General features: G+C 36.6%; 3 protein-coding genes across 4 annotated transcripts; 1 reads left to right on the top strand and 2 right to left on the bottom strand.

Annotated features, from left to right (window-relative positions):
* Positions 1-9: 9 nt before the first annotated feature.
* Wdr92 (dynein axonemal assembly factor 10) lies at positions 10-1,331 on the top strand. The gene is made up of 2 exons (XM_017636266.1): positions 10-404; positions 458-1,331. Exons 1-2 carry the CDS (start codon positions 130-132, stop codon positions 1,305-1,307), a joined length of 1,125 nt encoding a protein of 374 aa, XP_017491755.1. The 5' UTR covers positions 10-129; the 3' UTR covers positions 1,308-1,331.
* A 73-nt stretch (positions 1,332-1,404) lies between these two features.
* Positions 1,405-4,341, bottom strand: LOC108379902 (tetratricopeptide repeat protein 27). The gene is made up of 6 exons (XM_017636265.1): positions 4,162-4,341; positions 3,697-4,061; positions 3,361-3,619; positions 3,054-3,291; positions 2,155-2,995; positions 1,405-2,100 (listed from the first exon to the last, which is right to left on the bottom strand). Exons 1-6 carry the CDS (start codon positions 4,223-4,225, stop codon positions 1,489-1,491), a joined length of 2,379 nt encoding a protein of 792 aa, XP_017491754.1. The 5' UTR covers positions 4,226-4,341; the 3' UTR covers positions 1,405-1,488.
* Positions 4,342-7,433: 3,092 nt separating this feature from the next.
* Positions 7,434-8,604, bottom strand: LOC108379904 (uncharacterized). Of its 2 annotated transcripts, none has more exons than XM_017636268.1 (2): positions 8,212-8,604; positions 7,434-8,145 (listed from the first exon to the last, which is right to left on the bottom strand). In XM_017636268.1, exons 1-2 carry the CDS (start codon positions 8,245-8,247, stop codon positions 7,825-7,827), a joined length of 357 nt encoding a protein of 118 aa, XP_017491757.1. In that variant the 5' UTR covers positions 8,248-8,604; the 3' UTR covers positions 7,434-7,824. The 2 variants fall into 2 exon arrangements, with proteins under 2 accessions (XP_017491757.1, XP_017491756.1); XM_017636267.1 differs by having other exon boundaries at positions 8,200-8,604.
* Between the last annotated feature and the right edge of the window lie 2,098 nt (positions 8,605-10,702).

Genomic DNA, 10,702 nt, shown 5'->3' on the forward strand with positions numbered 1-10,702 from the left:
TCACATTCGTAAATAAACTAAACGTCATTCATAACCATAGAAACCGTATTTATATGAATATTTAGCACGATTTTTATAGAACAAACAACTTTAACTAAACTTCGCTAAATATATTCCCCTCCAAGCAAAATGGATAAGCCTCAGATGATTGAGCACATCCAACAGAATGTCGACTATACCATATACGATGTGAAATGGATACCATGTTCTGCCAAATTTGTAGTACTCGGCTCCAAACCGAATAGCAATGGTATTTTACAAATTTATGAGCTCAATGAATCAAGAGCCGATAAAATCAAGGAGGTCGTTAAGAAGACGGCATTTAAATGTGGCACTTTTGGCGCATCCAGCTTGCGAAACCGGCACATGGCTATAGGCGACTTTGAAGGGCGCATGCAAGTACTGTGAGTATTGCGGGTCTTTTATAGAAAAAACATACTCAAACGTATATTTTCAGTGATTTAGAACGTCCTGATTTACCAGTCTACAACGTAGAAGCGCATAAAAGCATTATAAATGCCATCGATGCAGTTGGAGGTAAACAAGTGGATTGTGGCGCACCGGAAATCGTCACCGGAAGTCGTGATGGCGCCGTCAAAGTGTGGGACATACGTCAGGGCTCAGCACCGGTTGTCGACATCAGTCCAGAATCGGTGAAAGGCGATGGCATTAATCGTAGTGAGCGTCGTGACTGCTGGGCAGTTGCTTTTGGCGATAGCTTCAATAATAATGAAAGATGTGTGGCAGCTGGCTACGACAATGGCGACCTAAAGCTATTCGACTTGCGGCAGTTGGCTGTGCGTTGGGAAACGACGCTTAAAAATGGTATATGTGGCATCGAGTTTGATCGTGCCGACATACCAATTAATAAAATGGGTGTGACCACACTGGAGGGTGGTCTACTTGTGTATGATATGCGCACCCAGCATCCAACAAAAGGATTCAGTTGTGTCGAAGAGCGTAATGCTGGACGTAGCGTGGGCTCCAATGGGGTGATTACTGGTCCAAAATCGACAGTATGGGCTATACGTCACTTACCACAGAATCGTGACGTATTTGTTTCTTGTGGTGGAACTGGCTCGATACGTTTATGGCAATATGAGTATCCGGAAAAGCGACGCAAAGCCGATGGGGATAGCATTGAGATGGGAGTTCCTGGCACCCTGCATATGCTGCACGCCTCAACAGTATCCTCGCAACCAGTGCACAGCTTTGACTGGCATCCAGACAAGTTGGGCTTAGCTGTGTGCGGGTCGTTTGATCAGTGTGTGCGTGTTTTGGTTACCACCAAATTGAATTTATTTTAAATATTTGTATTGGTCACTTGCAATAAACTTTANTTGGGCTTAGCTGTGTGCGGGTCGTTTGATCAGTGTGTGCGTGTTTTGGTAACCACCAAATTGAATTTATTTTAAATATTTGTAGTGGTCACTTGCAATAAACTTTTTATTTAAAATAATTTTGGCTACCCTAATTAATATAAAAATATCAACTAACATGCATACGCTCTTTAACCTTCAATGTCAGCGAATCAACTTTCTCCCTCAATTCAGCTAAGGCTGCTTCATTTTCGGGCCACTTCTCATTAACTTTCGCTGTTGCGCGTATCACTGCCTGTGCTGCAAGACGAGCAGAATTTAACTGTGAGGTTATCATTACTTCAGTTTCTTCCAGGGTATGCTCATTGGTTGCCTCCAAAGATAGTTCACATGCTTGCTGACATATTTGTATCACTTTGAGCGCATATAGCTGCTTCGTTGCCCATTCCAGCTCTTTTGTGGTATACGCATTGACTGATTTCACCAACTTTTGTGCCGTATTCAGCGGCGTGACAGCAAGCAGTGCCGCTAACTCCCATACTTTCGGCTCATTTCCATGTTTAACACATTGTTGCGCCAACAACGTTATAGCTTTCTTGCGTAAACGTTCCTGAGTCTGCCCCTTGGCGTCAGCTTTACCCTCTAAAATAGCGCCTATAGTAACACAAAGTACTTCCAAGTCAAGGTAGCGATCTTTCAGCTCGCTGAGACGACTGTAGGCATTCATGGCATCCTCCAAATTGCACGTATCAACCGAGACAATCATAAAATTTTCCCAGACCTAGAGAAAAATTAAACTTTTAATACGTCTTTAACGCGTACGCTATTCCCATACCTTCCAGTTGTTGTAATTGCATTTCAATGATTCGCTTAGCACCTTATGTGCCCGCTTTTTATCTCCCAACTTCACCAGTGCCTTTGCCAAGTTATTCCACGACTCAAAACCCAATGACTCTATATGTGTGTAGGTTATATAGGCATGCACGGCCAGCTCCCACCGCTCTAGTTTTATAGCTGCGTAGCCCAAACGTAGCCATATCTTCTCTTGTAAAGAATTGATCTCTACAGATTTTTCTAAATGCGGTATGGCCTCAGCATATTCAGCCTTACGGAAATAATAAGAACCCCAATGGGCTTGCGCCCTGCCGCTCGTATGTTTCGAGAACTCCCAGGCAGTAGCATAACAATTTGGATCGTCTATAGCATCACCTAGCAAGCAATGCAGCAGTACTGTAGGCTTCTTCGCCAATTCCTGTTGTATAATCTCTGCGGCTTTGTGACGCAAGTCAAGTTTTGTATAACATTGAATAACCTCTGCCCACGCTTGTATTTGTAGGTATATGTCTAGTGCCGTTTTTGTCATACCCAGCGAGAGTAATAATTCGCATAGCTGTCTTTGCACTTGCCACTTGGGTTGCAGGAAACCTGCGAATGCGTATGAAAGGCGTTCTGGTAATGTATATATATGACTATCAAGAAGCTTTACAGCGCCTTCGCACTGCTTCCAACTGCGCTCCACAGTGCGTCGTTGATTCGACTCTTGTACACAGTTAAGCAGCAGGGCAGATTGACGAACTTGTAGAGGACCATGCTCCTGGTAAAGTAGCGTTTTTATGTAAGGCTCCAGTTCTTCATCGGCTAGTCGATCTTTTGGCTGCGAGCGTTTAAGTTGCTTGCTGTAATGAACAGTATGTGCATATGTACAAAGTATAACATTAGGTGTGCTATACTTACACTCTTGCCAATACTAGGGCCTGCAAAACGCTTGGCAGTGTCATGACCTCGTTGTCTTTGGGTTCAATAAAGCGTATACGCTCAAGTCGCGTATCATCGTCCAATAACAGTAACTTGGGTAGATTCGTCTTGCTATTAGTGTCCTGCGCCGAAGGCAATTCCGTGTTACAATGCTGCACTTTCAAACAAAGTTGCGGAAGCGGCTTTTGCTGGAATTTTGTGCGTAAGCCAAGTAAACCTGTTTTTATAAGAATTAATGTTGTTTTATTTAATAAACGAAGTAAACGGTTTAAATACAAATAAATACCTTCTATATTTAAAACTATACCCAAACGCTGACATAATTCCTCAAGTGTTTCATCGCACTTTTGTGAACGATGAAATAGCAAATAACCATTTGCCACCTCCAAGTAGAGCAACGCTTGCAGTTCTTTTTCGGGCGCTTTATCAACATTTTTTAGCAAAAACTCAGCAACGACTTTGAGCTCCTCATATAAATTGTTAGTAAGCTCGTCAATTACCTGCTGCTGTATGTGAACGATACGCATATACCACCATTGAAGATACTAAAAGTAAAATAAAAATAAAGCAAAGTTTAAAATAGCTTTAATAAATTAATGTTGATTCTCAAAATAATGCATACCAAAGATTCTGGCCATCTTTGGCGTAAAAAATTTAGAATTTCTTTCGCCAGTACTAATAATTCGCCAAGCTTTACATTTGGATTTATCTCTTCGCCATTTTCCATTAAGCATATAAAGGGATCATACTCTTTTAGTTGCTTTGCTTGCAAAAAGACCGTAAATTCTTCTAATTGCTTAAATGGTCCGGTGAAATTGTTTTGTACAAACACCAAAGTCAACTCTACGACCTGACAGAGTAAGGTATCAGCAGTCTCTAAGCTTGGTTCCGCATTTTTATATTGAAACCAATTATCTAAAATAGCTTGTAAACGCGTTGTTGTCCATTTGCAAGACCATAGCTGATGTAGTGATTCAGTGGGCAAATCTGTCGGTAATAAAAATATGTACAAACGTATGCATGTACATATGTGAATGATTTCCCAAAAAAAATTTATTTAATTTATCTACTTATTGAAGGAACCTACCTTGTTCTACGACAAGCTCGTTGAAATTGCATAAATGATATTTATTGAATGGTTCTTCGCACATTTTCGGAATGTTTTGTGAGTTTTCTCCGTGGATACCAATTTGTACTTTTAACAGTTGCACGTGCGTTTTAAAACGTTTATTTTACTTTTTGTTGCGATTGTTTTTACACTCTCTGGCTCACTCTCACTTTTTCTTGTTCCCGTACTTTTTGTTGTTACTCAATTTTTACTCTCACTTCAGAGAGTAATTTCTGCTGTTTACATTTTTACATGATTTTACACGAAAGGTATTGGATCAGAGATATAAATTTGCATTGGCTGGCGAATGTGTTAAAACAGCTGGAAGTTCTTGTGGAGAAATACAAGTATTTCGGTAACGATACTGGTGAACCAAAGACTGTGTAACAGGTCATGAACCAAAAATACAAGATCACGCCCTCTTCTTAGTAGCCCGTTATAATCGCATTTAGGAAAAAAGTTGGGCGACTTTGACATTAGCCGTTTGTTTACATTAGTTCGTTGTTTACAATTTGGTGGTGGTTTTTTACTGCAATTTTCTTAATTTTCGCTTGTGACTACGTGTGTACACATAAGGTAAAGAATAATTTAACACAACGACATGATTTATAAAAGAATTTGCATAATAAAAATGATTATTCATGCGTTCAACAATTACACGGTTTTTTTTTTTGTTCTCTTCGTATGTTTACTTCTTCCAACAAAGATGGCGTCGAGATTTCAACAGCTACAAAATAACTTTTTTCTTTCTTTCGGGAAGGCGTGATCTTGTGTCTTTCGTTCATGGTAACAGGTCTAACCTGCACGCTACCGAATATTTTGTAACCGAAAAATTTTATTGCCAAACAAGTAATTTTTAAGCAAAAAAACAAAACCGACTTTAACTCTCATATAAAACTTTAAGATTAATTTCTTCACGATCCAATGATCGGATTTAAACCAAATTAGTATGGGACCACCTATCTCTGATCCAATACCTTTCGCGTAAAATCATGTAAAAATGTCAAACAACAAAATTACTCTCTGAAGTGAGCGTAAAAAGTGAGTAACAACAAGAAGTACGGGAACAAAAAAAAGCATTTTCCCTGTAACAACGTAAGCCAGTGATCGCTTGACACTTTTCATGATTTTACCAGAAGAAAAAGTTCGGATAATATCTTGTAACTTCATTCTCTATACAACTCTCCGAAAATCGCTCTCATTTACAGGATTTTGGAGGAATTTGGAGTACGGGATCATTTTTCCGAGTAACGGCGCGTTTACATTGCGCATTAGTTGTCAAAATTGTTCCAATGGAAAAGTACGCGTGTATGACACTTCAGAAGGCAATTGACAAGTAGGAGGTTTGTTCCTTTTTTTTACAATCGGATTCGATTCTAACTGGAACACCATTTCAATTCCGTATCGGAATTGAATTCCGATTCCGATGCGATTCCGACACGGATTGCAGAACAGGGATGTACGTCGTCGCCTGGGTAAAAGATTGTCGTAAGCGCTATTTTGACGATTTTTAGTTCTAGATGCAGTTATATATTATGAAATAAGGTCTTTCGATTGGTGTTATCAGTTTTAAGATATCTCTTTTAGTTTCCCAGATATCGACTACAATTTTTTCGATAATTTAGTAAAAATTTAGTTAATGATGCCGTCATATTAAGCTAATGAATATCTTAAAAGTTATGTTCTCTATTTTTGGATATCTCCTATAGCTTCCAAGATATTGAGTACAAAGTGTCGTTGATTTAGTAGAAATTTTGATCGCATTTTGTCGTATTTCATACAAAGTGGCTGCCAAATTGTGGACAAATGACGTTTACGACAAAATTTTACAAAAGAAAATCCTTCATAAACTCAAAACTAATTAACAATAAACATTTAAAATTAAATAATTTAAAAATTTTGTGATTCAGTAACATTTTCAGGAACTTTGGAGAAAATATATCATCGCGTTTTTAAGAAATTGCATTCCAAACTTCAATCGCGATTTCCCACAACCTGCCGAAATTAGCATACGACAATCTTTTACCCAGGCGACGATGTGTACTGAAGTTCTTAACTCTTAAAATATGCAATTTAAATGTTTCCAAAAATATAAAAACGATAAAAACTAGCTGTTATTTTAAATCGTGGGACTTATTCGCCTTGGCTATAAATTTATAACAGCATTAATAATAACGCTAAATTATAACGTGATGAAGAACTGATATTTAAGTATTAGCTACTTTGCTTTTCATTATACTTAGGTACGCAGTATACATACATATCGTGTGAGGTTGCATAAATTATTTTCTAGAGAGTAAAAACATGCATATTTCAAAATGGTTCTCCTTTTTATAAAGCAATCGCAGGACGAATGGATAAGGATTAAGCCAAGTGTTTGTGTGAGCAAATCCAATTTTTGGCAGCCAATGTCAGTTACGTGGTTTTGCATAACTGTATACTAGGCAGATATGCGATTGCTTTATAAAAAAGAGAACCATTTTGAAATATGAGTGTTTTTACGCTCTAGAAAATAATTTCTATAACTACACATACGCGGTTTTGCAAAATGCCAGTTACGCGGTTTTGCAGAATCACGATAAGCGGTTTTGTACTTTAAACGACGATATATATAAAAACGAAAGATGGTACAATATTAAACTTGTTTTACAAACCAGTTTCAAATTAGAACATAGTTCGTAAAACGAGTTGTGAGCTCTTAAAATTTTATTATACTATTCATTATCAAATTATGATATCATCTTGATGGTATTTTATCTTAATTATAGTCTCCAATTAAATTTTACATTATACTCCGACTGATGTACAGATCGGATCGAAATTTTCCAAAACGCCAAATACAAAGTCTCTTTTATTTCTAAACCGCACTTGAAAAATGCCAAATTTTGAGTTGTATTGTGTGGCTGAAAGAAGTTTATAATAAATAAAATAAAAGAAATAAATAAAAGAAACGCCTTATTTCAACCAGTTTAATTTATATTTCTTTTCTTTTTTTAATATTTAATTTTTTTTTTAAGTCTACCTCATTTTATATACAATTAACTGCATTTAAATGCGAATTTTAAAACTTGTACAAAAATTATAGAAATGCAAAAAAATTAAAACTTTTTACTCAACATTTTTAGAAGGAACGGATTTTTATGCAAGTTTCATGCAGTAACAAAATACCGTTAATTTTTGGGAATTTTTTAAACGATGCTGGGCATTTTCTTCCATATAAAAAATTGTCGAACATGAGTTGGCAGAAAATGTGACACCGCCAGCAAAAATATTATAAAAAATCAACGTTACTTTTACTCACTTGCAACTTGCAACTTTATCCTCCTGTAATTTAATGGATCTAATGGTCACGAAAAAAGCTAAGAATGCAATTTTACTGCATATATTAGGCCTATCTTTTTGTGCGTAAAGTTGCCTGTATAATTAGCCACATATATAAAAATATTAAATATTAGATAAACAAAAAAATATAGGAAAAACTGGCCAACATAAGGCATTGTATTATTGCCACCATTGCAAATTACAAATCCCGGGATTCTTGGCAAATAATACCGGGATTTTCGGGACTTAAAAAGTCTGGGATCCCGGAATTAACATACCTAACTTAAATATGTATATACAGATGTATTTCCAATATGGTGATTAATCAAATCGAAACGCGTTTATCAATTCCATGATGTGGTTGCGATGTCTGCTATCTTCTATGCCTAATAACTGCAAATCTAAATAAGATAAATCCAAAAATTGCTCTAATTCGAATCCTCGTGCAGCAAACAAGTCCATATACTTTTCTAAACCTACACTTGCCAGTAAGTTATAGATACTGAGTGTCTCATCTAAACAACTGCTGGCGAAATTTTTATTGGAAGCGTCAAGATTTATTTCGCTGAATTTGCGTTTTATGATATCCACTTCTGAGGATGGCGATGATTGCCGTTCCAGAGTTTTGTCGGACGGGCCGATCTATGGGAATGTAAGTTATAAGGTTAGCATTCTAATTTAATTAACGACTGTTACATCTGTACGGACAGGTGAAGGCTTAATTACAGCTGGATTATTTGCCATTATAACGATTTGCAGAATTATGTTGAGAAACTACAAAATGTAACTAATGTGATGATCAATAAAAATAGGCGTCCTAAAATATTGCAAATTGTTGGCAAATGAAAACACAAACACAAAAACATAGTTGCCACAGTTCCCGTTTACATTATTTGCGCGAAGAACTTTTTTAATTATGTGGTAACTTAAACGTTTCTTCCATTTATCTATTTTTGAAAAACGAATCTTAATATAGTTTAACTTTGTTAGAACGCTCTAATGATTTCCGATTTGTACGCGTTTTAATATTCGCAAAAATTTGCTCGTACTTTTAGGTATGGCAGCATCCAACATGTGTTTTCGAATGGCTGTCTTTGCCGATGGAACCGCTATACCAAATCCGTTATTGGGCTAAACTCGATTGTGCAATATTATTGTGCTTTTAACTCTTTAAATCATGGCATTGACTGACCGATTAAATACAAGTTGTGAAAATTGCGTTAAAGCGAGCACATATTGCACATATAATGACATATATTTATAAAAATAGCGTCAATATGAAATATTACAAAAACTCATGATTCAATAATACAAGGTTAGATAATTATTGACAGCTGCGCTTTGACACTCCCTTACAAAAGGTTGCATTTACGAAGGACAGAGAAAGGGCAAGAATGCAATCCCTTGTTTCGAAAATGGTAGTAGAAAAGTACGCAAAGTANGCCGATGGAACCGCTATACCAAATCCGTTATTGGGCTAAACTCGATTGTGCAATATTATTGTGCTTTTAACTCTTTAAATCATGGCATTGACTGACCGATTAAATACAAGTTGTGAAAATTGCGTTAAAGCGAGCACATATTGCACATATAATGACATATATTTATAAAAATAGCGTCAATATGAAATATTACAAAAACTGGCGTGTTCTAAAACTATTGCACAATTTCCCAATGCGTGTTAGTACTCGCGCTGCTTTTAGTTCAACTATCTAACTTACTNGGCGTGTTCTAAAACTATTGCACAATTTCTCAATGCGTGTTAGTACTCGCGCTGCTTTTAGTTCAACTATCTAACTTACTCATTCTTGCTCACGCAGAAGTCGTAAGAATGAATTTTTTTTGGCTACCCGCCATACTCGAACTCTTCTATGCTGTGCTGTGCGTAAAAGAAAGAACTATCTACAAGGCTTGACGTATTTTCGATAAATGAAACGACTAAATCTGATCTCTAAAACGTGTTGCCTTCATTTCAAACTAGAGTGAGTGAGCAAACAAGTTTACTTTGTGCAAAGCGTGAAGGAATACTGCGTAGTATTGTAGATAAATTTGGTAGCAGCAAACGATGCGGCTCAACGCCGTGGCCGCCATTTATTGAATTCTCTATGTGAAGTTCAGCAGCGAGCAGACGTGAAAAACTTGTACACATTTTCCAGGTGGGAAAATTGTGGTAAAATAATTAAAAAATTGTGAAAAAATAAGTGCTTAGTGCGCGCTTTACAAAATGACAAATATTATGTAGAAATACGTGGTCGGAACACGTAATTTCGAGGTTGGAAAAACTCAATGTGGAACTCGCTAATAGCGCTTCAAACGTCGTTATTGTAGCGTAATTAAAATGCAAAGGTGCAGTTGACGGTGTGTAAACTGTAATTAAAAGAAAATATCAACAAAAAAAAAGAAATAAATTGGCAGAAAGTAGAAAAATTTTGAAATGAAAAATTTGGATTTTCTTGCATATAGAAAAACCAAGTAGAATAAAGTAACTAACAGGCGACGAAAAAATTTCCGAACGAATAGCCGAAGAAGCGAGTAGTTTTTATTGTGTGGATGTGGAGGGTACTTAGATTTGGCAGAGAAAATCGAACTATAAAATGAAAATGTAGGGGAAAATGCAATATTCATTAGATTGAATTCAAATTCAATGCAATTTAATTCAAATTCAGAAACAAGAATTGAATAGCTTCAGGGAATGTAAACCAATGACCAGTAGAGAAAAATTTCGTGGCATTGCGAAAGCTTTAAGTAAATACCTTTCCGTTCGTTTTGTGTTTTATTGAAAACTTGCAAAACAGCAAAATTAGAAATTACACCATATTCATCCGCATGAAGCTGAAAATCTAATTGGTATTTTCATTTGTATATATACGCGCATGTCGGGCAATGGATGTACATCCGTGTATATACAATTTTTCGGTGAGTGTACGAGACGGCTGGATGATGTGCTTATATTTCATATATCTATATCGGACGGACGGATACAAGTACAGGGCTCACGTAGAATGATTTAAATGCAGGATTGTCTATACGTAGAAGTACAGGGTGCTATTTTAATGAGGGAAAACTACAAATGACAGAAAGAGAAAAATCATATATTTTGATGTTTGTGTACCACCTCGTATACAGTACAAAATGTATCAAAGGTGAATAGCTGCAAATAGTGTCGCTACTGTATTATAGTCGCGCCAATTATAAATTT

This window comes from Rhagoletis zephyria, unplaced genomic scaffold (assembly GCF_001687245.7).
Source record: "Rhagoletis zephyria isolate East Lansing unplaced genomic scaffold, Rhagoletis_zephyria_1.1 Rzeph_scaffold_17638, whole genome shotgun sequence".
In the NCBI taxonomy this organism is placed as follows: domain Eukaryota; kingdom Metazoa; phylum Arthropoda; class Insecta; order Diptera; family Tephritidae; genus Rhagoletis; species Rhagoletis zephyria.

Excerpts from the sequence above, each read along its gene's own strand:
- Wdr92 (XM_017636266.1), top strand. The coding sequence starts at position 130 with ATGGATAAGCCTCAGATGATTGAGCACATCCAACAGAATGTCGACTAT. Across the intron at positions 405-457 it reads GAAGGGCGCATGCAAGTACT|TGATTTAGAACGTCCTGATT; the intron begins GTGAGTATTGCG and ends GTATATTTTCAG.
- LOC108379902 (XM_017636265.1), bottom strand. The coding sequence starts at position 4,225 with ATGTGCGAAGAACCATTCAATAAATATCATTTATGCAATTTCAACGAG. Across the intron at positions 4,062-4,161 it reads CGAGCTTGTCGTAGAACAAG|ATTTGCCCACTGAATCACTA; the intron begins GTAGGTTCCTTC and ends TATTACCGACAG. Across the intron at positions 2,996-3,053 it reads GCCCTAGTATTGGCAAGAGT|CAAGCAACTTAAACGCTCGC; the intron begins GTAAGTATAGCA and ends TGTTCATTACAG.
- LOC108379904 (XM_017636267.1), bottom strand. The coding sequence starts at position 8,247 with ATGGCAAATAATCCAGCTGTAATTAAGCCTTCACCTGTCCGTACAGAT. Across the intron at positions 8,146-8,199 it reads CTTCACCTGTCCGTACAGAT|ATCGGCCCGTCCGACAAAAC; the intron begins GTAACAGTCGTT and ends ACATTCCCATAG.